Below are 27326 nucleotides of genomic sequence, written 5' to 3'. Positions count from 1 at the left end.
GGAGAGCATGAAATCTTTCTGAATGTTTAATCAAAACCCATACTGTGAACATTAAATCAGTGATTATTATTATTGGCTGGGAAAAATTAGAGGTTGAACACTTTTGTTTTCCCATTTAAAACAGTTATTTAAAACACTGCTTTAACAAAAACACTGCATTTAAACATAGTTTAAAACATGCATGTTTAGCAATCCTTTCTCTGTGCAAAATAATCATTTTGTTTGAGGAACATTTTCAGAAACAGATGCTAAAAAGCTTAATTTATCATCAGATATGACGCAGTGGGAGGCAAAGGGATGCAAATGAAAAAATTAAAAAATTGGAGATAATCATTACAAATGGTAGGTGAACTCCTCCTCGGTCTTGGGGCAAGATATAGTACTGATAACCCTGGTAAGTGATGCTATACAGCATGATTTAGAAAAAAATTCAGTGGAAGCCCACTGATCCCAGCAACTTTAAACGCGTTTTACTCAGAACTTTAAAATGTCCACTTACATCCCTTTGCTTCTCACTGCCTCATATTATGTTCAATTTCCTGAGGCATAATGGAGTCTACCTAAGCAATTTATCACTAATTTTGCATTTATATAAAGATAATCAGGAGAAAATCTTTTCTAATAGTTCTAAGAAAGTCCTAGACTTGTGTTTAATGAAAATTTTATAAATAAATGTTAAAAAAGGCTTCTTGTTCTAAGAGTCAACGATTTCTATCGAACAATTCTCAAAAGGTGTTATTTAATAATTCAATTATGGCTAGTCAAAATTTATTTTCCATTATGGTTGTTAATTCTTGTAGAATTTGTTAATGATGACTCTTGTAGTAAATGTCCTCTTACTTCTAATATATTTCTTAATAGTCATGTGCTTTTACAGTAGTTTATTGAAAGCAAATTTAAAGTCAAATAAAGACATAATTCTTAGGTGTTATTGGATGTGGATATTTTTGCAAAGAACGGTTCTCAGAAGAAATAACAGAATTTGTCGAACCTTTTGTTCAGGCTACTAGAATTTTATGGCAAGACACCAAGGTATTAATTTTGAATTCTTACTTGTTCTGCCCTGGGCAGGTAAATAACAATATTTAGAAAATTTCCTATTTTCAATTTTTGGCATTTTTATTGTATTAACATGCTTATTTGGTTTCCCCCGAAATTAAAGCATGAAAAGAATGTCAAAATGCCAACATTTTACTTGTGTTCATAGGGAATGCAAAACCTGTACTGTAAGGGACCCCCAAATTCGGACTACTCAGGACCGCGACATTTCTTTACTTTGGGTTCTGACTTAAAAAATAGTGAAAACTCTCCTGTCTTGCGGTATTGGTCACGTTTTTCCTGGTTCTGCTAATATTCACTCTAAATTTCTTATATTTTTTGATAAATCTGAATGAAAGAAGATTTGTTTTAGTATTCATTATGCTAAAACAAAAGTCAGGGATCATTCGCATACTTATGAGAAAAAAAAAATCATTGTTAGCCGAAAATGAATGTTAAAAGATAGAAACACAATTACAGCAAAACGCTTATTTATGCATAACACGTGGCATTGAGAAAATGTTTTTAAAAAAAAAACTGAACTAAAAGTATGTCGTTTTCAACATGAAACTGCCGAACGTCAAAAATTTTGAACTTTTGAAACTAATTTTTTTTTAAAAAGTATTTAAGAAAAGTTCCGGATTTTGAGATTCCATAACTAGGGTCTCATTTTGTATCTTCAGATAGCTCTGAAACCCTTTTTTGCAGATAATTCTGTTTACCTGCCCATGGTGGCATTGTTGTTTAAATTAAAATGTGTTGTTTATAAATGAATTCAATCATACTTAGGTGAAGATGCTACCAACACCTGCTAAATTTCATTATGTGTTTAACCTGAGAGATTTGTCTCGTATTTGGGAAGGCATGTTAAAAATAGAAAAAGCTGAATGCTCTACAAAAACTGATCTTCTCGCCTTGTGGAAACATGAATGCACTCGAGTCATTGCTGATAGGTATGATATTTTCAAGGTATATTTTGCTGATAACAATTTATAGATTGCATTATATTTCTTGTACATATTATATGCTGACTGACGTGCGCTACTCAAGCTATCTCAAATATTGTATCATTTCATCCCTTAGCTGAAAAAAGAAGTAAAATCATGTGACATCAGTTAAACATTTTCTGCTAAATAAATCGAAATTAAGTTGAAACATGTGTATCCATTTAGAACATGTGTATCAACCCTTAGGAATTCCCATTAGAATATGGACATTACTCCTTAAAAATTCTTATTAGGATAAGAACAAAAGTACCTAAATGTATATAGTGTATGGCAAGGGTCAGCAATTCTTTAGTAAAAGTGACCCAGATAGACCTGCAATTAGGTGAAATACGTGAAATACACTGCCAGCTCAGTCATTTCCAGCCGAGGACTGCAGTTTCGTGCTTATTAGCACTCATCAGCCCGGCATAGGAAAGTGACTGAGCTGGAGATGGAGAACCTCTTAAGGAAGCCAAGAGTGCGAAACAAACTGGTGTTGTATGTGGCTTGCATGCCTAAGATTGCCAATCCCCTAGTGAATAAATAATAGATTTATGTGCTATGAATATTCAGCCTCGAATTGAAATGAGAAATGAATAATCTAATATTAACTACTTTGCAAACGAACTCCAAAATGTGTATTTAACTACATTAATTGCTCTCTTTAGATTTACTAATAATGAAGATAAAGAATGGTTTTTTGAGAGGATGACTCATGTAGTAAAGCAAGAGATTGGTCCAGAGTATGCAGAGATAATTCCAAAGGAACCATATTTTGTTAATTTCATGAGAGACCCTCCTGAACCTTCAGATGAAGAAGCAGAAGCTGTGTTAGAAATGCCCATTGTTTATGAACAAGTATGACTCTTAAAAATGATTTTCTCCAAACTTTTGTGTCTTTTTTCAGAATTTCATTGAACTAACAACTAATGCTATTATTAACTATATGAGAATTTAAATTGTAGTTCACATATTATGTTAGTGGAATGTATTTTCTTGTTTTTTTGTGGTTCAATTTTTCAGATGAGTTATGATTTTCCAGTTTGTTTCATGTGCACATGAAAAACGTTCATTTTTTAAATGTTCATTTTGCATCCATGTCTGAATAAATAACTTTAATAATTATTTAGAGAAACAATCGCCATTAGCATAAAGATTCTTAAATTGTAATTGTAATATGATCTTCATTTTAAATGTATTTTCCACTAGAAACTACTAAACACACACTGTCTTACAGATACTAAAAAATCAGTTACTGTACCAAAGATTGAATATCTCTTTACTTCTTCATTGAGTATAATTATTGAGTCCTACTATGTTCATTGCTTGAATGAAAAAATTTGCATAATTACCTCTATTTTGCTTTAAACTGCCATTGCTGTACAAAATGCAATAAACTGCAATTTGTGCTACATGACATTCTCATTCCTTATTTTTTACTTTTTATGTGCAAAGGCATTTATTTAATTTAATTTCCAATTTATTTCTTTAAATGATTGATTAATGTTATTTAGGTACGGAAGAAGTATTCGTTTGTCTAATGTATTAATTAAATGATCCCAATTCATGGTTTTATAAAATAGTTGCTCCACTTTTTTGTCCTTAATTATCATAAGTCCATTGTTGGAGATCCATAACTTTCAAATTAAACTCCTGAATGTTATCAGGATTCATATCCTGACGATATCGAATGTAATCAATTCTTATCCAATTATATTCTGGTATGATCTCATGTGCTGTCCTGCCAATACACTCATTATATATCGTCTAGCAGAGTTCATTGTGTCTTCCATTGTTCCTTTCAGATTCCATCTTTTGAAGAACTGGCTGAAAGACTGAACTATTTCATGCATCAGTACAATGAAACTACTCATGGCCTTCAAATGGATCTTGTATTTTTTAAAGATGCAATGGTGCATTTAATTAAGGTATGGTACACTTTGAAATTATACGAGTCCATTGAAACTAGAAAGACTACAATTGCCATAAATGCGTAGAAGGACTGAAGGGGTCAGTGTGGCCTCTTCCTGGTTCTTGAGTGATTTTTTTTATAAATTTCTGCCTGAGTGTGTCTACATGCCCCACACATATTCTCTAACGACTAATGTAAAAACTGAATGCATAATAATTTCAGTGATGTCATCTCTACACACCAAAATGTTGTTCATTTCTGAAGTGTTCATTTCTTTTTCGAAGAGTGATTCTTATAAATTTGCCTTGTGGGCAGTACTTTGTTTTTGTAATTTAATCCAATCGCAAAATAAGGTCAGTGTGAGACTAGAGTGAATAGCACCTTTCCATGCTACAGAGAGTAATATGAAGGAAAATTTTATCTGTTTCAATTGTAAATTTCTTCAGGGGCCACTACAGCTTATCTTCGCCTTTCAAGATATAATTTTCAATATTTACTCTTATGAGGCTAATGACTAAATGAATAACTAAGCTTTCAAATAGAGTCATATTATGAAAAGTCAAAAAGTTCCATCACGTTCAGTTAGTTATTCGATTTATTGAGCAACAAATTTTGATAGGGGCCATTCAGGCCCCTAAAAAACCCCCTAAAATCTAGATAGTTTATAGAAATTCATGACATATACTGTCAAAAAATTAGGTATTATTACTTGAACTTTTTTGCAATTCTAACTTGTTTTTTCAACTGATAAGCTTACAGGATAGTATTCTGTAAGAAAAGCAAAGTTTTTTGTACTATAGTTAAATACAAATATTAGTTAGGAAAGTAGTTTATCAAATATAGTCTAAAATTTGATTCATAAGCATTTTTTTAAAATCAACCTAACTGTTTCAGATTGCTAGAATATTAAGTACTCCTCAAGGAAGTGCCCTCTTGGTTGGTGTTGGTGGATCTGGTAAACAGTCTTTGACACGCTTGGCTGCTTCAATTTACAAACATGAAATTTTCCAAATTACACTTACTCGGTAAGCCCTAATATACTCCTTAACTGATTAATTAATTCATCAAGTTGCTTCTTTTCTAACCCCCCCGACTTACCAAGTGAGGGGGTTTTAAGTTTGAGGTGTCTGTGTATCTGCGTGTCTGTCTGTGGTACCCTAGCACCTAAAAAAAATGGACATATTTTGAAAAAAAAAATTGTTCGAAGAAAGAGTTGATCAAGAGTGTTCTTAGCTCGGTTGCATCTTTCTTTGGATGACAATAATTAACAGAGATATTAATTAAAAACCTGCAAAAGGTTTTTAGTGATTTTTGCAGTGAAAACATAGTTAAAAATTTTTTAATTTAATACCAAGATAAAGAGAATTTTTTTTCTGCGTCTGATAGAATGTGTTTGAAACTTCCATGTTTCATAGAATTTGACCCTTTGTCACTCCCCTGAATCCGCTCTTGACTGAGGATAGTTCTTCCCCTTTTCTGTGAGAGCTTTGTTTGAATCAATGGAACTTACCAATCTCAAGTTACATGTTTAGAGCAGTCTTTTTCCTATCAAAATTCTATGCTATTTTTTAAATTTATTTGCTACAATGAAATATTTTTTATGAAAAACCAAGATTAGGAGTAAGAATCGAGGAAACTTAATGCCGACCTGCAGGAGATTTGAGCCTGGCAGAAAAAGTGTCCTTAAATATTTTAAATACCAGTCAAGTGTTTATTATTGCAACTTCTTTACTGTTTATTCATTTGAAAAACAAAGTTCTGCATTCAAATTAAAAAAGAAAACTAAACAGATAAGAATAAAAATAAAAATTTATATTTAACAGAAAAGAATCAACTCTGGGACAAAAAGTAACTAACATTGCAAACTTTTTCATTGGTAGACCAAGTATTAAGTCTTAAGACAATTACACTTTAATCTTTAATGTATATAATATAATTGGCGAGTAAAATAAGTACATAAATTTTAAAAATATTTCAAAATTGATACCAACAATTAGCTAAAATTAGTGGTTCTCAAAAAAAAAAAAAAAAAAGGAAAGGAAAGAAAAAGCTATTAGTTTTCCAATTTCAACCATTGATTTCAAAAAAGTAAAGTATCCGAAAAGCTTAATAGTTAGTTGGTGCAGGTATTTTTTTTTATAATGTGGTAAAGTAACATAATGTGGTAAAGTAAAAGCTCAAGTCAGCTTTTTCTACTAATGATTTATTGCCATTTTCTCTTTCACAAGCAATGCAGTAATGCAATATTTGTAATTAATTTCTGAGAAAGGGTATTTTCTACATGGGTTTGCAACAAACCAGGTGTGTATTTTAAATGACTTTCAGCTATATAATACACTGTTATGTTACATTTTTGTTCCTTCTACATGTCCCATTTAGTTTTAGTTGTTGAAATTTCAGATCTTTTCTTTAACCTTAAAAGCTCTGTTCCTCATATTTAACAGATGTCTGTAGAAATAGGAAAGAGTCAAAAAAGTGCCCCTTCTTTTGAGCTATTAAAGGACACCAATTATTTAATAGGCATGCATGGAAATAGTTAGGTATCTGCACTAGTTTTTTTTCTTAGTTGATTTGGTTCTATGTTAATCCATGGGCGTCAAAATCTAGTGGCCACTGCTTAAAGGTTATAATTCTTCAAAGGTGTTTATTAAGAGATCTTTCTGTTTTTGCATCATATTTTAAGGTCTTCATTAATAGGGTATACCAATATACATATTTTCTTGCACATATTTTTTCTTTCATTTATTGTTACATGTAATTGAAATTCATATAGATTGAATGATATTATCTTAATTACAGGTCTTATAATGTTGGCAATCTTGTAGATGATTTGAAATTTTTGTATAAAAAAGCTGGAGAGGAAGGGAAAGGAGTCACTTTCATATTTACTGATAATGAAATTAAAGAAGAAGCATTTCTGGAATATTTAAATACAATACTTGGATCAGGAGAGGTAATTTTTGCTTCATTCCTGTTATACATTTGGGGGTGGTCTAGTTATCCCTTGAACTTCGGGTAAATTTCACATTGTGCAACTTGAACATACTGCAAAAATTGAAAACGAATGACGTTTTTTCGATGAAATAATCGCAAATTCATGTTTGGCTTTAAAATTGGAAAAGAATCATGGAATGCGTTTATTCTAAACAAAATGTACTCATATGTTCACCCCTGCAGTCATAACAATGTGTATACAAAATTTCATGATGATCGGTTGATTTGTCAAGATGTGAAAAGGTAACAAACAAAGTCACTTTTGCATTTATAATATTACTTAAGGATTAGTAAAAACAAGACTGCCTCAATCTCACAAAGTTTTTTTTTTTTTTTCTTGTAATATATCAAATGCGTGACTCTTGCTGTTTAGCATAAATTTTACTTTAAAACAGATATTAATTTAATTATTTAATGGTGCTCTTACTTGCAATCGTGTTTTCATTTTATTCATTTAAATTTTTATTATTTTTATGACATTATTTTAATTTAAATTCAATGACATTTAAATGCAATTTAAAACTCATTTATGGCATCAAACTTTTGTTGGGTACAATAGTTTTAAAAATGTTTTCTGAATGTTATCCACAGAGAACTTTTAAATTAATAAAAATTATATGTTTGTTGAAATTAGTTGGGTATGATTTGTTTTAATGTACGAAGCTCAAAAACTAAAATGTTTATATGACCTCATGAATAATAGGGTCATAGAAACACTTCAAATAAGTTTTTTAAATTATGGTGAAAGTTACAGTTTTAATTACAGTTAGTGAAAATTTAAATATATTTTTTTTCATATTTATTTTATACAACCATGATGCTCCATGCAACCATGATGTTCTTTGCTTGAAAATTTGATTTCAGCTTAAACTAGTATTGATAAAATCGCAAAACTCCAACACGTTTTATAAAAAATTGTTCTCTACAAATACTGACATTAATGAATTAAAATAAGTTAATGTATCAGATATTTCGAAGAAATTGACATCTTTTTTCAGGGTCTCTCTGTTGATGATCTCATGCTAGTGTATGAAATTGAGTTGATGTATGTAATTTCACTTTACACGCCTTTTTCTCCCAATTTGCAGGTTGCCAATTTATTTCCAAAAGATGAGCTTAGAGAAATTACAGATAACTTGCTGCCAGTGATGAAAAAAGAACTGCCAAAGAAGGAGCCTACTCCAGACAATTTATATGACTTTTTTTTAAGTCGATCAAGGGCTAATTTGCACATTGTTTTATGTTTTTCTCCTGTAAGTAAATTATTTTACTCAAATTTAGTTTAAATGAATATTTGAGCAGTTTAAGTTTCATAAAAGATATTTTGCATTTGATTTTTGTTATTTCGTTTTTTGCAGGCTGGGGGGAAATTCCAGAAACGATCTCTTAAATTTCCGGGATTGATTTCTGGTTGCACCATGGATTGGTTGACATCATGGCCAACTGATGCCCTCATTGATGTTTCTTCATACTTTATCCGTCAATTTGATGTTGAATGCACTCCTGATATAAAATCTCAATTAATGGAAGCAATGGGTATAATACATGATGCTGTTTCAGTACAATGCAATGAATATTTCCAAAGGTAATTTGCCTTCTCTTTGTTCATTTCAATTGCTAAATTTCCTTGAGAAGTTCTCAAATTTAAAGCTCTTTTGGGGCGGGGGAGACAAAAAGATTGCATGATATAACAAGATGTGATGTAATAAAAGATTACTACATTCCAATTATTGTTACAAATTCAAAAAATATATATATATATATATATATATATATATATATATATATATATATATCACATAAAACTGAGTTTTAGTGCTTGTTGATTTTGTAAAATAATTTTTATGCAAAACATTTCTTTGGTTGACAGTAAAACAGCCAGGGTACAGAACGACCGAGAAGAATTATGTTGCTAAAATTGTATTGCATATTTCTTCATAACTGCATTATATTTTTCTTCTTTTCATTTTTACTTCAGATATTTTTATCATAATATTAGCTTAAAAAGAGACTTTGATTTAAAATTATATGTTTCTTAATTTCACTTGAGCTATGAAAATTGGCTTAATTTAACAGAACTTAATGAATATGTGTTTTGTAGTTTTATTTCTTTTTTGCATCGTAACATTCCTCACCTGCAATAATTTAAATGTCGCTCGTTTTTAAGCCCTGTCGGCCCCACTTAATCGAACATTGTCGGTTCCAAGAAATATTATTCAATAAAGGGGGGTATTTGATTTAGCATGGAAAGTTCATTTGTCTTTCTAAGTTTGACAACATTTGTTTTAAATCGCAATAATACAAAATCAATAACTATATAAAGGAAATAATGCTTTTACTAAAAAGTTTTTTAAATAAGCTAAATATACAACAAAATAATTCAATAATCAGTATATAAATTACAACACAAGTGCGTATGAAAATTATAAAAGGTAATCTACACCTTGAGTTATGAAAGGGAACACTTTTCTGACTCGCTTTTCCCCCTCCTCGTTTATCGTATCTTACGTTTAATTTTATCAGTTTATCATTGTCTAAAATGTGTATATTTAACTGTGCTATTATTATCCACTGCACTTTTTTTTTTTGGTAATAACAAAGATAAAATAAATTTGGCAGAATAGTGGAAACGTTTTGATGGAAAATGAATGTTGTTTTTCTTGCCATAGTCAGCAATAAATGTTACTTTATATTTTAATATCAGTAGTTGTTCTTACTTAATTTCTTTCTAATTTATTCAAAATTTTTCTCAGCAAAAATATTTGCTAAAGCTGATTAATATTATTCAATTGTGCGGAGAACTTTAACACTATGTGTATGGGTTCCGGGAAATTTTATTCATATAAGCTTGGTATTCCTTTATCCGTTACAGGATTAAGCGGGGCTAACAGTATTTTTTTCTCCCAATATAATATTTGTAGGTCCTAGTGTCTCCAAATGCTGTTTTATTTTTTATTCATATAATTTAATCTGACACCTTGTATGAACTTTTCCTCCTAGATTTCGAAGGCTTACATATGTTACTCCAAAGTCATATCTTGCTTTTATAAGTGGATATAAAGCCATTTATACTCAAAAGTTAACTGGAATAAATGCCTTGGCATTTCGTATAAACAGTGGACTAACTAAATTGGCTGAAGCTGAAATAAGTGTAAATGAACTGAGAGCCGATTTGCTTGTCAAAAATAAGGAATTGGAAGTAGCCAACAAAGAAGTGTCTGAAGTATGCATGAACTTTTTTCTTCAAATTAATTAAGGATGAAAAACATGAATTCTATAAACATTCGAAAAAATACAAAGTACTACTAGCCAGCCATGGTGACCAACTAGTTTTCCAATAATATACAAGTAGCAACATAGCAACTGAAGTTAACAGTTTTTACAATTACATTTTTACCACTAATCTGAAAGTTGTAATTGTGATAAAAATGATTTTAAAAACATGAAATGAAAAAATTAAGTCTTGTATTGGTATTAAAAATGCCTTTCATCACTAATGAAAATGCACTTCTTGTTTTTTTTTTTTTTTCGATACAATTGCATTTAAGTTAGACCACCAAACAATCCCTGAAAGAATTAAAAGGCTTAAAGGTTCTAATAATGCCTCTTAACGCTATTTGCTTTTTTATGCTATTTGCCTTTTTATACGGAAAAGGCATCTTGAACTACTGCTGAAATAAGTTTGGCAGCGGTAGAAAAAATATTTTAATCTTATAGAGTTGCAGATTAAGACAGATTATAGAAGAAAATCTTGATATTTGATTCTTTAGTATTCTTTTAAAGGAGTTGCACTAAAGTCTGAAAAATGTTTGTTAAAGTCTTTACTTCAAATGTTGTTTAGGGAAGGTTTTAGGAAAATTTGCCCTGGAGGTATATAGGTCTAGCCCTCTGCTGTGAATGGTCCCGCTTACATACCACACACCCAAAACATGTATTTATTGAAGTAGCGTTGCATTGATGATTAATATGACATAAATGCTATTTAAAAAAAAAAATCTGGGAGACTGTTTAAGAAACCATTTTTTGCATCTGGCGATTATTTTGGAGACTATTTTTCTTTTTTCAAACTACTTTAAGCTACTATTTTTAGTTGCAAAACACAGTAGCAGCCCTGTAATCTACACAAATGTGACTTATATATAGATGGGGAAATGAGAACATGTAAATAGCATGTACTAAGAATGAGATCAGGACTTTTTTAGCCATTACAATGCTTTCAGATTAGCTTTATAGCATAATTTACAACAATGAATATTTGCAGTGGGATCTTGATAACTCAAAGCTTATAACTCGAAAATTCCTTTATCTTGAAGCTTTCATCGGGTCCCAAACTCTTGAGACTGTTGTGGAAACTAGGGTTTTACAATCTCGTATCGATTTCAGTCCTGCGGGATTTCGAGATTGTAAGAAGCTAGTCCCGCAGGATTCCGCGGGATTGACTTTGTTTTTCTAAAAATAGAAAAAGTTGTACTTTTTAGGAAAAACTGTTTTTGTTACTTGAATTAGTTTTTTTTTTTTTTTTTTTTTTTTTTTTTTTTTTTTTTTTTTTTTTTGAATTCCGTACACAAATTGAAGAGCACTACAAAGTTAAATTCAATTAGTAATTATTGTTTGCAAAAGTGTGTCCTAAAAATGTCCAATGCATCTTTACAAAGCATCGCTACCACAGAATGAAAAAGTATTTTTGCTCAAAAAATAATGCGCTTGACGAAAACACATGCTGTGGCTCCACTTTTGCAAAAGATCCCCATTATCTTCATCATCTTCTGAAATAGATTTTACTACTCTTATGCTTGGTTCCCCCCCCCCCCCCCCCCAAGAACAGCAAATTTGGGATAAAAACAATGGCTATGTATGTTTTGCTGTATCCAGTTTAACTTGCATTAAGAATACCATTGTTGTTTCATAAACGTTAGTCATTGAATAAGTGAATTTGGTTCATTATTGCAAGGGGTGAGTGCTACTTGGTTTCACCTATTGGTAGGCTCGGTAAAAGTTTTTGGATAATATCACCAATTTTTACCTTTCACTTTAAAGAGACATTCAAAAACGTAAGCAGCTTAACTTACTGTACTGTCATGCGAGTCATCCTGTGTTTTATCCAAGTTTCTGTCACCTCTTTTGGAGTTGTGCCAAATATATAAATAATTTCAGGTTTTACATGCTTTCTTCTTTGTAGAAAAATATTGCGCACTTTAAGTTAAAGGTTTTGAGTGCATTCCTTAAGCTTACAAAAGTTCTCCAATATTGCATTGAGGCTACTCCAGCGGGTTTTGCAATCTCTCTATTTTTTCTAAAGTGTAGTGTTCTGGAATTTTTAATTTTAGTGATGATTTTCGAAAATGTTTTTAAATTATACGCATTTTCTCAATTGCTGAACGTATGAAAGCTAAATCCTCCATGTTTTCTTAAATGGTAAATCCACCATTCATCATATGAGACACGAAGTTTTTCTTGCTCTTCTTGCAGATATAAGAGGAAAGTTCTTCAAACTTCAGATGATGCTTATGAAAATAGTCATTTATGACCCGCAAAAGTTGGAAAACATTTACATGGGAAAAAAATTGCAGGATTGGAAATCCCGCGGGATTTGGCTCTCAATCCCATGGGATTAATCCTGCTAAATATCATGCATTATTCGGGATGGGTATTCTGGGATTGGAAACTCTATATAGTGGAAACTTCCACTAACTCGAACTACCAATAACTTGAACGTTTTAGCTGGTTCCTTGAGACTTCAAGTTATGGAGTGTATATCCAACTTGAACTGAATTCTTGAGAAAATTTCATTGTTAGAGATGCTGAGCAATTCTTCTAGTTCATTTCTCAAAAACCAAATGATCAGATGCACTGCATTATCAAAATTGCACCCGTAGACCAAATTTCATCTTTCTAGGCCTTGTTGTTCTCTTGGGACACAAAAACATCTTTTTTTATCATAGCTATAAGTTATGGTCTACATAAATTTTTGTAACAGTCTTGAAATGATTACTCAAAAGCTATTATTTAATCTGTTTTTATTTTGAACATTGGAGAAGTCATTTCAAAAATCCAAATAAATTTCCGGAGGCTTGCTTAGAGTATACGTTTTGATTCTAAAAATGGGTTGCAGAGTATTATTAGTTTGTGTTATAATACTCTGCAGCCTCACTTTTATGAATTCAGTTATTCGATTTTTAACATCGTCAATGCTCTTTTTAAGTAACAGTTTTAAAATTTAGGTTGTTGAAGTAGTAAAACAAAAATCCAAAGAAGCCGAAGCTGTAAAAGATAAAGTCAAAGTTGAAAAGGATAAAGCTCAAGTCATTGTGGACAAAATTTCTGTGGAAAAAGCTGTTGCTGAAGAAAAACTTGAAGCTGCAAAGCCTGCTTTAGCAGCTGCAGAAGCTGCATTAGAAGTAACTATAATATCTTTTGATTTTACCTCCTGGAAACATACTCATCTCATTTCATGTTTAATATTTTGCTTTAGAAGCTGGGATTATATAGACTATATTTTATATTTTGCCATTTGGTCACAATCTTGGAAACAAAACTTGAAATAGTTACACAGATAATGACTCTAGTAAAATACAGACATTTTGTTGAAAAAGAAACAGTTTGAGTGAGATTTATCCAAATTAATCTTAAAATGTAGTGTATTAATTTAAAGAAAAAATATTATCATAAATAAATATACTTCTTCAACATAAAGCTGTAACTGTATTCAATTGCAATGTTTGCATTAAAACAACTAATTTCAATTGGTTTTTTAACTAAGTTAGTAGAAAAAGAAGAAACAAATTAATTTTAGTTTATATTGCTCTTTTTTAAATCAAAACAAATTCCACAATTTTCTTCCGTTCCTACTTTTGTTTGATTTGTAGCATGTTCTTTTAGTCTGTAAACCCAATAAATCATTCTGTAACTTAAAATTGAATAAATTACAGTGAAATCCCATTACAATAAACTTCAAGGGACTGCAAATTTTCTTCATTGAAACAGGAATTTTTTTTGTAGTGGAATTCAAGCAATATAATTGTAATTAGATTCAGACTGAAAATTTATTTCGTTGAAATGGATATTTTGTTGTAACAAGATTTTACTGTATTATAATAATAAAATTATGACATATGTATTTTGGTTAAGAAATAATTAGGCAAGCACTGATATCTATTTACACTTCAACTTCACTTCCTGGTAAGCCATTTTTGGCAGAAATTTTAGTGCCGAAAAGTTTTACTATGTTCTGTCGGTTTGGCCTAAAATTTTTTTTATAATTCCCATTTTATCAAAAAATATTTTATTGCACAATTTAGTGCATCTTTCATCAATCTATATATATATTTTAAATATGTTCATTCTTCTTTTTCTTTCAGACTATTAAACCAGCTGATATAGCAACTGTACGTAAATTAGCCAAACCACCTCATTTAATCATGAGAATTATGGATTGTGTGCTTATCCTCTTTAGAGAGCCAATGAATCCAGTCGTTCAAGATCCTGAAAAACCCTGCCCTACTCCATCCTGGGCTCAATCATTAAAGGTAAAACATACATACAGAAATTGGTCAATCTAATTTTCAGAAATCAGTAAAAACTAGCTGTCTCATAACCCAAAATTACCTTATTTTTTACAGATATGATTAAAATAATTTGTAACATACTACTTGTAGTTTTTTGACTCGCCCGTTCATATTCACTGTGTCATTTTATAAGTTGCATTCGAATCTAATTTCAGAATAGGCACCGTAATTGATCACATTCTGACATTTCCATTGGTGTATTAGGTTAAATAAAAATTTTATCATTGTTCTGTGGGAAAATAAATCTATGCCATTATAGCTGTTAGACCAAAGAAGAAAAAAAAATTTTTTTTTTTGATGTGTAATTTTTATGAGTGGCTGATATGTCTGTGTAAATATGTAATATTTTAAGCTGTGTGTATGTAAATACAGTAGGCTCTCTGTTTAACGACACTCTATTTAACGGCTTTCTCTATTTAAAGACGACTTTTCACGGTCCCAGATGGTCCACTATTGTGCTAAAAGCATTCTATTTAAGGACGCTTTCTACTTAAGGATGATTTTTGTGGTCCTTTGAAAGTGATTAAACAAAGAGCCAACTGTATTAACCGAGTTTCTCTTCGTGAGATGAGTTTTTTTCTTTTTTTTTAAACATTTATTCATGGCTCATGTTCTTCAAAAAATAATTTTACTTTCATAGGTTATGAGTAGTGCAACCTTTCTTTCAAATTTACAAACATTTCCAAAAGACTCCATAACAGATGAAGTTGTTGAACTGATGGAACCATACATCCATATGGAGGATTATACTTTAGAAGCTGCAATGAAATCATGTGCACAAGTTGCTGGTCTTTTGTCTTGGACTTTAGCTATGGCTAGTTTTTTTGCAGTGAATAAAGAAGTGTTGCCATTAAAAGTAAATCCCTTATTAAGTATTATTATTGATGGTTATTAACCATACTTTCATGACTGTATTTTGTAGCATACTTTAATCCAGGGGTCTCCAACCTTTTTGGACCTAAGAGCACATTCTTAAATATGGTCGGACTGTGGGCACCCCTTGTTTTTTAATGGTGAATAAATAGTTGGACAGTATAATTTAACCAATAAAAAATATTGTTACTATTCTCACATGAAATAAATAATTAATACACAAAGCATAAAAATCAAAATTGTAAAAATCTTTTAATGAGAGGATGAATCTCAAAGTCAATATGATTTTTGTGTTTTTATTTCATTGGCTATCGCTAAGTAAAAAGAGGGCATGATGCTGTTCCTACTAATAAGAAACGAATCGCTGCAAGTAATCAGGAGACTTCTGTCTGGTTCTTATTGAATCGGCTTCAGATAAATGCCAGTGTCGTGACAAGAGCCATAGAAACGGGCTGGTTTATTCAATTCTAGGCTCTAAACGACTCCAGTAAGATGAGGTCTAACTTTGAAAGTGTTTATTTCTTCTTGGGGAGTTAACTTAGAGGGGAGATAGTGTTGTTAATGAATACCTCCCCTTTCAGTTTCAGTCAGTTGTGATACTTTCTCAATATTGCTGCAAAAGTAACCCATCTCATCTCAAAATCAATAACCTTCCCTCTTTTGTGAACCTCCCCCCCCCCTCCCCCAACAAAAGAACCTTCTCAATCTCAGACTTCATTTTATCAGAGCTGCAGTATATAGGAAATGAGGTTAGCAAATATTTAGCAGGAGAAGAAAAGGAGATTGTTTGCATTTCGCTATTATCAGTGTTGGATGCTATTTTAACTTTTGTGCATACTAATAATTAAGAATGAGAACACTCGCATAGCATTTTTTTTAATGAAATATTTTTACCGTGGACACACGTGAGACAATCAGCAGGTGCTTTGGTACCTGTGGGCATAGGAATGGGGCTTTAATCTATGAGTCCTACCTTGCCTCTGATGCCATGGAGAGCTTAATGGTAGGACATCTAACTGGAGATCTAAGAGTCCAAAGTTTGATGCCCAAGACCCTAAAAGACCTATTAAAAACATGTGCTGTAAGTGCTTGTTAAATCTGTGGGCCCAAAAGTCATGTGGTCTATCGCTAAGGAGTTCCTATGAGTACAGGTGTCTGGAGAGGTATTCCCTTTCCTTCTACACTACTTTCCTCCTACTTTATAATAAAGGGTCTACATTGACCCTTTATTATATAGCTTTGAGATTTTTAAAATTCTTGTTCATTGCTATTTTAGCTATTATGGGATGTTGTATTATAGCAAGTTTTCTATACATTTCTGAATATTAATTGGAAAAATATCTTTATCAACAATGTTTGCCATTAGTAATTTTTTGTAGGCTGTATGTATTTATATGAACAGTAAGTTTATCTTATGCACAGAAATGCGTAATATTTTTTTTTCCATTGTATGACAGTCATGGATTTAAATAAAATAGGATGATACATGGTGAGTTATCCATCAAATACAATGTTTGTTTTTTCTTGGATATATTACTACAATTTAAATTTTTTTTTTCATCTTGATTACAGGCAAATTTAGCAGTATTAGAAGCACAAAATGATAAAGCAGCTAGGGCTTTGGCTAAGCAGCAGAAAATACTTGATGAAAAACAAGCTGAATTAGATGAAAGCAATAAACAAATGAATGAAATTTTGGCAAAGAAACAAGTAATTTTATTTTAGTCATGCTTTTTTTTTAGAAATACAAAGTATTTTTCAATTGTTTTTATTAATATTACGTTTCAAATTTATTAAGTAAAGTAAAACCAGCAATTGAATGTTGAGCCCTGACTCATTAAGCTTTCATAATTTGGCTAGAAGACCCAAACTGTAATTAGAATTGAAGCTTTAAAAAAATTTATTTACATTAACTAGGAATAGCTTGTCAATAATATTTAATTTTTTATTTGTGAAAACCCTTTGTTTTAAAGGCATTACAGTGCACTTTGTTTAATCACTCCTGCTTCCTGTTTGAACCTGTATAATGAGCTCCTGTATGCTCACCATTTGCTAATATTAGAATCGAGGAAAAGTTTCATTAATATAATAATTTGTAAACAGAAAGTTATTTTCATGTGAAATGTTTTTTTAGCTAATAATAAATCATGAAAATGAGTTTAAAAAAAATATCAAGCCAAATTCAATCAAAATTAGCAAACATATTAGAGTTAAGCTTATAAGTTCTTGTCAAAATAACATTTTTGTTTTGCCAACCGGTTGAGGTTTCACATTAAGTTAGTTATGAACCTCAGTTTCTTGAGTTCAAAGAGCAATTCTTTACCTATCTAAATGTTTTCTATTTTTTCATTTATCAAAAACATCTTGTTATTAATCCTTTTCTGCATTTTAATCACTGCTTTCAAAATGTTTTCTTCGGAAAGGAGTTGAAAGATACCGCAGACACATGTGAACGTAAATCAAATGCTGCCGAAGCCCTTATATCGGGTCTGAAAGGAGAGAAATTAAGGTGGACTGAAGATAGTAAAAGATTCCAAAGCCAAATTGATAAGTAAGTTTTTTCCATTGTAATTCTGGCTACATCATATAACAAATTTAAAATATTTCTGCTATCATTTTGAAGTAGCTAATATTGTTGCTCATCGTTTCTAAAAGGTAAAATTTGTAGTTTAAACTCTCAAATATAACTAGTTATCAGGGCCGGATTTAGGGGAGGGCAGGAGGGGTTATTGCCCCGGGGCCTCCACAACAAAGGGACTCCCACATTAAAATTTTTACAAAATATCCTAACTTTCACGGGTCAGCAAAGTTTACGTTTTTTTCTCCCCTATAATAATAATAACCTATAATAATAATAATAACAATAATATAAAAAAATAAATAGCAGTAACTTCAGGACTATTAAAGTGCTGATCAAAAATATCGGATATATTCACATATATCAAAATATTCGGATATATATCAAAGTATCCGATATTTTCGAAAATATGATGATCTTTTCGAACCCTGATTAGGGGCCCCTACTTCTTCGTTGCCCCGGGGCCTCCACACTTCCAAATCCGGCCCCTAGTTATATTTGATTTATTCTCATTTGTATTGTTCAATATTATACTGAAATATGTTCAATAGCGTTACAAAGAGGATAGATACACACATGAAAATCTTTTCTGAGTTTTAAATGATTACTCAGTTAGTTGCTTGTTTGTAAAGCTTTTATTAATGAGATGTTGCATTAATTTTGATTGAAATGGGAGTATAATTTTGACTTTCAAGTTTGCAGACATGATTTTCTCAATTTAGCATTGTATTTCAGAATTATTCACAGAGCTTCATAATTTTGTTTTAAAAATATTCTTAAAAACATTGTGATCTTGAAACTCTGAAGTAATAATGATGCCAAAACAAACATAAAATCAAAAGATATTTTTCTTCTTTCTCTTTCTCTCTTTTTCAGACTTGTTGGTGATGCTCTACTTTTGACTGGTTTCCTATCATACTCTGGCCCTTTTAACCAAGAATTTAGAACTCTTCTTTTTAATTTTTGGAAAAATGAGCTTGTAGAAAGGAAAATTCCTTTTGATGAAGATTTGAATTTAATAAATTCTTTAACAGATGTTCCTACTGTAAGTATAATTGACAAAATGCTACATACCAAGTTCATTACATATTATTTCAATGGTAATTATGTTAATTTAAAAACATTTTTCAGTGCTCTTAATTTTTATTAAAAAAAACTTCATTTTTCTCTTGTTTCATATATTTTGCTGAATAAAATCTTGATTTAAATTTGTAAGTGAGACTTTAACCTTTTCCCTCCCCCCCCTTGTTATATTTTCAATGGAATGCATGAAGCAGTCTTAATGCTGCTTTACCTAGTACAAGTGCTAATTTAGAACTAATTAATTCTAAATTTTAATTATCTGGCCTTACAGGAGCAAAAAAAAAAAAATATTTTCAAGCATCTTGAAACTTTTTCTTATTTTAAGTTCCCTCCCTTTAATTTGACTTTTAAAAGACCCCTTTGACCTTTAATTTGCTAAATAGTTCCAAAATATCAATATATTGTTGATGTCTTTAAGTTTTTTTTTTTTTTTTTTTTTTTTTTTTTGCATAACTGAGGATGGATTTTCTTTCTATAGCTTTCAATGGCTAGAATGTCAATTACGAAAAATTTAAGGTTATTTAACAGATTGAATGTTATTATTTTTTTAAACTGATTACCAGATTTATTATTAGTAAAGATAAGTAACAATATTATGAATTTAAAAAAAATAGAAGTGCAGCAATGGAGCATTTTAGCTCTTATTCAGACAGGTGGCAAAGTGGTGTCTAAACTCAAGCAAGAGATCTGACTCAGAAATCTTGAAAGCCCACTTATATGCTTTTCATGGTTGGGGAAAATTGCATTTTCTTAAATTCAGATTTTAAAATATCATGGATATAATCATGTTTCATTGTGAGATGTTCTTGCATTTTTGTTCTATTTTAATTGTAAGAAAGTATTCTATAAATAACGAATAAATGTTTATGATGAAATATGCATAGACAACATCCTATTAAGAGCTGAACTTGATAGGATGTTGGAGTGCAGTATTCCATGAGTACTGCACTCCATGTCCTTCACCACAATCCCATGCAGTGCAGTATTCCATGGAAGGTGAGGGCTGCACCGTTAAACCTCTGACACCGAGAAACCATTTTAAATACTAATGAAAAAAATTATTTTTACGTATGGTTTTCTATTTTAACATTATATATTCTTTTTGAACCTAGAAAAAAGTTTTTACAGTAGAACGTTGTTTATCTGAACTTACTGGAACCAAAAGCAAGTTTAGTTAAACAAAAATCGAGATAATCCGAGTAGTGTGAAAAATAAGCAAAACCACTCCTTAACTAATCAGACGTACCTTTTGTTACACTAAAAAACAATGCTGTGTAACAAAATTACATAGGCTTATTTTGCACAATGCAGACTTTATCATTTAGTACCTGGACGACCGAGCCTCCCTCGGCTTTAAAAGAATTATTTTTTGTCAACTCGTGTTTTTTTAAGGTTCAATACTTTTCCAAATATACTTTAAAAGCTTCACGTTAACGAAATATTAGGCACTCGACCTTCTTATAACACTAAAGTACCAAACAAAGAAGATTCTGAATGTAATAAAATCAACAAACTTTAAACTATCTGTTACATTTGTTTCCACTATACAATTTTCTTGTCAGTAATTAAAATATTTTGACCTTAGTTTTGCTATGGTGAAATCGGTTTTTAACCGAATACTTCCTTTCATACTATGATGCGTTTCATGATTTTATCCCAATCTAGATTTTCTTTTTGAATAAGTACTTTTAGTGTAGTTGGTCACTTTACCCCAGAAAATGCTACATACAGCATGATATCCATCAAAACTGATGATCCACAAACCATTCCAACAAATGATAACAATTGTCTTAACAAAACATAAACAGTCTCAAGACTTACGTTTCTTCGAAATAAAATTTAGACGCGTGATTAAAAAAAAAACATGTTAAACTATTTGTAGTGCAAAAAGAAAATAAATAAACAAAATAGGACGGTCAAGCAATAGTTTCACTTAAAAAAGAAAAAAAATCTTACATCGACTTAAAATGCTTTTGAATTTGTTTTCAGCCAAGTGTGCTTGAAATTAGCCAAGGGGGCCAATATCAGCCAAGCCTGGCAAATTTTCATTGTTGTGGTTGCAAATCGTCTGCCTGATGCGTCAATTCACAGTTTACTTCAAGGCTTAACTTAATTCGACTTTATATTAAAAAACTGTTTTTTGTAAAAAAATTGTATTTTTACAGAAAAAACACTGATGTAGATGAACTTGGAATGCAAAACTACAATTAAATCCAAAATTTCATCCAAATCGTTAGAGCCGTTTCCGAGATACGAAATACATACATACCCACAAGAATTGCTCATTTAAAGATATCAGATATTATTCGATCAAACACTTTATCATTTATAGGTCAGCTGCAGTGGTGACAGACTGACTCTCAAAGTTCACCTCAATGCTTGTTAAATTTCTATAATGTATTATGTAATCTGTGCAAAAGTTGTACATTGAATCAAAATAAAATGCAAATGATTGATCCACTGCTAGTATAGCTATCATAATTTAAAACTTTTTTAAGCTCTACAAATTTGATCTGAATTAAAAAGCTTCTGCTGTAATTTCATTTATTGTGTGCAGAATAAATTCTTCAATTTTAATTAACAGATTGCTGAATGGGGTGTACAAGGATTACCTAATGATGAACTGTCGCTTCAGAATGGTATAATTGTAACTAAATCTGAGCGATATCCTTTGCTTATTGATCCCCAAGGACAAGGCAAAGCATGGATAATCAAAAAGGAAACTCAAAATGGATTGATAGTAAGTCTTTCCTTTCTTAACTCTTTTAGAACAGGCACCTCAGTCAGTGAACTATTGTCACTAGATGCTATGTCTATCAGATGTTTGATATGCACTAATAAGACTAATTTACAAAAATAAAACTCATTGAAAACTAATTTTTGATTCAGTTTCAGCCAGGCTAGCAGAAGTGAAGTTTTAAAACTAAATTCAGCTCTATATATTGCTCCAAATCTTTCTACCACTTTCAGAATTTCACTTTCTTTGCCAATAAGTGTTCCAGTGGGAAGGAATAATTACCCAAAATTAAAAATATTTTCCTCTCCACACTCTTTGTAATAGATTTAAGAGTATAGCCACAATGACTATCAAGCATGAATTAGTGGAGCATAAAAAAAGCAATCAGAAAGTTTTAAATTTTTTACTTCCTTTTCTTTTTTATTTTTAAATGGTTTTCAAAAGAAATGTACTTTTTTCGTTTGGTATGCTGATTTTATATTTACAATGATTATTAATTTAAATTTAATATATTTCTGTTTAAAATTTATCTCTTTTAATAACAATGTTTATAGTGATGGAGTGGAGACCATGTTAACTGGTATACTTTACTGGTAACCAAAACTTAAATTATTGTTTCATTATATATTTGATTGAAAATGTTCAAAAAATGTTGAATTAATATATTTCAGGTGACAAATTTGAATCACAAGTTTTTTCGACAATTTTTTGAAGATGCTTTATCTCAAGGACGCCCATTCTTAATAGAGGACGTGGGCGAAGAACTAGATCCAGTTTTAGATAATGTATTAGATAGAAATTTTGTCAAGTCAGGAAGCATTCTAAAGGTATAATATAATTCTTCTTACTACTGCGAGTAAAATTAATTCAGCTTGAAATACTGAAAATATTTTACTTCTAGGTTCAAATTGGTGATAAAGATGTTGATTTTCTCAAGTCTTTCAAGTTATATATTACTACAAAATTGCCCAATCCAACTTACTCTCCTGAAGTATGTGTGCTTGATCACTTTTCTTCTTCTATTTTTTTCTTCCATGTTCTTTTCTTTATCTATTTATTTTAATCCTTTTAAATGAATTTCTATTTTGATAAAGTTTTTTTTTTTTTTTTAAGTCAATAAAAGCCTGAGGTCCTTCAGTAAAATAAGTATTCCTTAATAGCTTCTTAAATATCTTGTTCACAGTTTCATTTGATTGCTGTATTTCTTGATGAATGCATTATGTAAAAAATAAACTTTACTTTTCTATTTTGTCCCCTCCCCCTATCTCCACTTCATTTTTTTTCCTTTAGTATGGTGTAGAGTAAGCATCATGCCTTTTTTTCTCGGTAGTGTCATAGCCAAAAGGGGTAATGACTTTCCAAAGAAGATGATTTCACGCTTTCTATGTAGTACAATATTATTGCACAAATATACCATTTGGCTGATGTCTCATATCTGCAATCTTCATTAAGGAAAAAGACCATACACCATATGGTATAAGTAGGTACAACACCATATCATCATCTCAACAACAGTGTTGCCAGATTGGGGGAAATTTCCCCATTTTGGGGAAATATGGTGATCTCTGGGGAAATTTTGGGGAAATGAGTTTTGAGGGGAATTCTTTGGGGAAAAATTTTTTTCTTGGGAAAAACCTGGGAAAGGAAAAAACCTCGGGGGAAAAAAGAATTTTTTTCGTATTGAGATTCACGACAAGAAGTAGTAGTTACATTGTTTGTATCAAACAGAGTTGGTTTAGCTTTGATCAACTTTATGGAATTTGCATTTCGCATTATGTGGAATATTATGCTACGGAATTCGCATTAATGTTCTGCGTGAGTAACTAGTTGATATGTGAAACAGTTAAAAATAAGTGTGATGAAGAATGTTCTTGGATAAATATATTTAAAAAATCATATTTTAAATGTACATACAGAAGCAGAGTAGTAAATGCTAGTAGAAAAAAAACATTCGGCTATTTCTTATCTTTTGGTCAGACGCTTGTATTTATGACTAGTGGCATCCGTACGGCTTTGCCCGCAGTAGAAAATTAAAAGGTGTGTTGGTTCCCCTGTATATTTACAAATAATGCATGATGAATTTCTCGCCAATTGGCTTGCCCACGTTACGGTTCCACGTTATGATCGCTTACTAATTTACTCGTCCATCTTATGATAATTTTGCTCAAGAAAATGTTCTTAAAATTGGAATAGAAAAAGAACAAAATCGAATTTTTGAAAAACCGCTTTGAGGTGCACACCCATATGCTACAAACTAATTTTGTGCCAAATTTCATGAAAATCGGCCGAACGGTCTAAGCGCTATGCGCGTCACAGAGATCCTGACAGACAGAGAGACTTTCAGCTTTATTATTAGTAAAGCAGATAAAGAAATAAAAAGATAAATGCAAAAAAAAAGTGAAAATGGGAAGGAAAAAAAAAAGTTGGGATTTTATAAGAAAATTTGGTTAATTGGGGGGAAAAAAATTTCAGGAGGCAAAAATATTAAAGGAAGTCGATTCATTTTATGAAAATATTAGTGGAAAAATAATTTTTGAATTTGGGGAATTTTGATAGAAAACATCACTTTTTGGGGAAAAGTAGGAAGGGAATTGGGGAAATCTGGATTTGACCATCTGGCAACACTGCGTCAACAGTCAGACATCTAATCCCAGGAATAACATTAAGATATCCTACTGTTGCTTTGAAGTGACGATATGTTTGTGTCGCATTTATTATAGCAGGCAATAAGGATAGCTTCTGCCCAACGTCCTTTCCTTTTTTTTAAAGGAGTAAAATTGTCTCTAATGATTTTTTAAAGTATATGCTCATGAAACTGAATATTTTAAAATGTTCAAGAACAACCCTCAAAGAATTAGTTACAATAACACCATGCTATTACACATTTAGATACGAAAAAAATATTTCAAAGGATAAGCATAAACATTCTATTATTAGTAGTAAAGCTGTTTCCTACAATATATAGTTAAAGCATTTAAAATATACTTTTAAGTATTTATTAAAAATGATTATTAGACCTATATTCTTTCCTCCTTTTCCTAGGCCTGTCATTTGGGAGGTCAGAAGGGGCAATTGACTCCCCCCTCACCACTTTTTAAAAATTAATATTTTTACACATGTGGACATGGTTTTAGCTGTTTTTCATTGCAATGTGCATCAAGTATATACCCTTCGCACCTCTGATAAAATTCAAAATGACCGTACTGCTTTAGGGTAATGCCAGGAAAAGTGCTGTTTTAAGTCCCAGATAAATTTTATCTAATCAATTCCCCCCCCCCCCCCCCAAAAAAAAATCATATAGCTAACTTTGTCTCAAATTCAATCCACGACAAAAAATTTCAGGTTTTTTATCAATCTGTAAAATCTCTTTTTATTGCTTCAAAACTAGATTCGCAACATATCCCTCTATTTGACTCCTGATTTCAAAAAAAACCTATGCATTGTAAACAAAGGAAATATTGTGTTTTTTGTTCATCTATAAAAATCAACTCTTGTGTTTTAGAATAAAGGAATTTACATCGATAAAATGAATAGCTATTTATGCTTGTCCCAAGTTTTGATATCATGTTGGTAGCAAACTTCGAAGGTTGTTATTTCTAGTCAAAAAAATTTATTTGGTACGAAAGGATGGTGTCTGGTGTGGGATGTATAAGTTAAAATTAAGTTTCCACTTCACTTGCATAGAATTAGAGGTAAGATTTTTACAATCTTTACTTTTCTGTCACTGCCAAATACAGATGATTTTGGTAACATAAGTTAAAATGCAAAATAAATTAATTTTTCAATCTATTTTTGCATAATAGAAATGAATATTATTGCCTTAAACCTAATAATACATTAAAATTTGGGATATTTCATTAACAATGTTCAGTTATCATTTGTTAGAAATTTGTCATATCTGTAACAATCAAATCTAACATTGAAGTAAAAAACATTCATTACCAAATTGATGCGTGCATTACCTATGTTTTTTCACAATATTTTCTTCATGTAATGCATTTGTCCAGTTGATTTTAGTTGCTCAAAGATCCGTTTAAATGCATTATTTTTCCTGTCAAACCATCCGTGTTTTAAAAGTAGAAAAATATTATTTTCTCCTAAAAGTTCAACCTTTACCTTGCCCTTAATGTAAAAAAAAATCTGTTGCTAATGTGCAATTCAATTTTCCTATTAATTTTATTTTTTTTTATTTTCGTAACATTTTTTTTTTTTTCTTAATTGAAGATTTCCATGGTCAAATTGGCTCTTTTCCTGATATTCACACTTTTGCCCATTGCCTCTTCTACAGTTGACTGACACCTATTCTGACCCTTCTGCCCCCCTCCCCTCTTCTTGGTTGAAAAACCCACAGGTTAGGACAAAATGAACATTGATATTATGGAAAATATAAATGACGTATTTTGATTTGAAGTAAAATGTACAGTCGGATCCCGACTTATGCTAGGGATGCGTTGCAAGACCCTTCGCGCAAGTTGAAATTTTGCGTTGTGGAACAATGTGTGTTTAGATATATTTTATTAGCATACCCGATTATTTCAAAGTTGTGTAAACACCCTCAAATTGTTTCAAACCATTTCTTAACTATATATTATAGTTTCTTTTATAAAGAACTGACTTTTTACTGCATTTTAGAAAAAGCATTTTCATAAATTACTAATATGAAGCACAAAATCAATGATCAATGAGAGACATGAATTAAAACAGTACGTTACTTACATTAAGTACATTACTGCATTAAAATACCACTGAACAGTAGATATCCCAAACTTAATTATAATTTTTTTAATGTTGAAGATGATTGATGGTTTATGCAGTGTGAAAACACCCCTCTTTCTGGCCTCTTCAAGCCACAATGAAAGAGGCGCTTCCATTTTCATGATGTTTGTATTTTGCTTAGACACTGCTCTGCAAGCTTCAGTATTAAAACTGAAAGTTCTGAAAGTCTACGGATTTCCTTTTCTTGAATTTTAATTGTACTTATCGAAGATTCACTCATACTTAATTGTCGTGATACTTTTGAAATACTTTTCAATGGTTCAAGCATTTTGAAAATCTCCACCTTTTCTTTGATGGTCAGAAACTTTCTCTTTTTCTTTCCATTTTCGCCAACTTTAGATGCAAAAGCGCATTTGAGAGCCATCAACGTTTATGTGTAAAATGAAAAAAGTTAACAATCGGAGCAGTTATTTGTTTAAACTTTAAACTAAAGCAAAGCGTTGTTTAAACTAATACATTGTGTAAACTTCTGTTTCCAGTGATGCTAAAGGGATGAAAGTCCATTCACAAAACCCAATCTTTAGTGTCAACGAAGCCCATTCAATGCTCCGGGGCTCCTTTCCGAAAAAATTTCATGTTACAGGTAACAATTTGTGTCTGCAATAAAAAATTAATAACTCACGGAAAACTCGTGTTATAGCCATTTCGCGTAAGTCGGATCGCGTTGTAGAGGGATCCGACTGTATCCTAGTATAAAGTAATTTTATCCAATCGCTCTTGAACAAAAAATAAATAAATAAAAGTATCTTTTTACCTTTTTTTTTCTTTTCCAAAAAAAACTACT

The 27326-nt window shown here is 31.0% G+C and overlaps 1 protein-coding gene across 1 annotated transcript in view; it reads left to right on the top strand.

The window, feature by feature from the left end:
- Positions 1–27326, top strand: part of LOC129219775 (dynein axonemal heavy chain 8-like) — a 189951-nt gene that overhangs the window by 125090 nt on the left and 37535 nt on the right. The window contains exons 50-67 of the mRNA XM_054854077.1: positions 926–1032; positions 1828–1991; positions 2693–2882; positions 3830–3952; positions 4831–4961; positions 6736–6889; positions 8019–8183; positions 8289–8515; positions 9931–10153; positions 13152–13328; positions 14289–14456; positions 15136–15351; positions 16941–17078; positions 17792–17919; positions 18823–18991; positions 21614–21769; positions 22438–22593; positions 22668–22757. Coding sequence (XP_054710052.1) covers positions 926–1032; positions 1828–1991; positions 2693–2882; positions 3830–3952; positions 4831–4961; positions 6736–6889; positions 8019–8183; positions 8289–8515; positions 9931–10153; positions 13152–13328; positions 14289–14456; positions 15136–15351; positions 16941–17078; positions 17792–17919; positions 18823–18991; positions 21614–21769; positions 22438–22593; positions 22668–22757 — 2882 coding nt within the window. The remainder of the gene's footprint in view (positions 1–925; positions 1033–1827; positions 1992–2692; positions 2883–3829; positions 3953–4830; positions 4962–6735; positions 6890–8018; positions 8184–8288; positions 8516–9930; positions 10154–13151; positions 13329–14288; positions 14457–15135; positions 15352–16940; positions 17079–17791; positions 17920–18822; positions 18992–21613; positions 21770–22437; positions 22594–22667; positions 22758–27326) is intronic.

This window comes from Uloborus diversus, chromosome 1, assembly GCF_026930045.1.
Source record: "Uloborus diversus isolate 005 chromosome 1, Udiv.v.3.1, whole genome shotgun sequence".
Classification (NCBI taxonomy): Eukaryota; Metazoa; Arthropoda; class Arachnida; order Araneae; family Uloboridae; genus Uloborus; species Uloborus diversus.
Note: the sequence above shows the minus strand (reverse complement) of the source record. Positions and strands in the feature narration are given on the sequence as shown.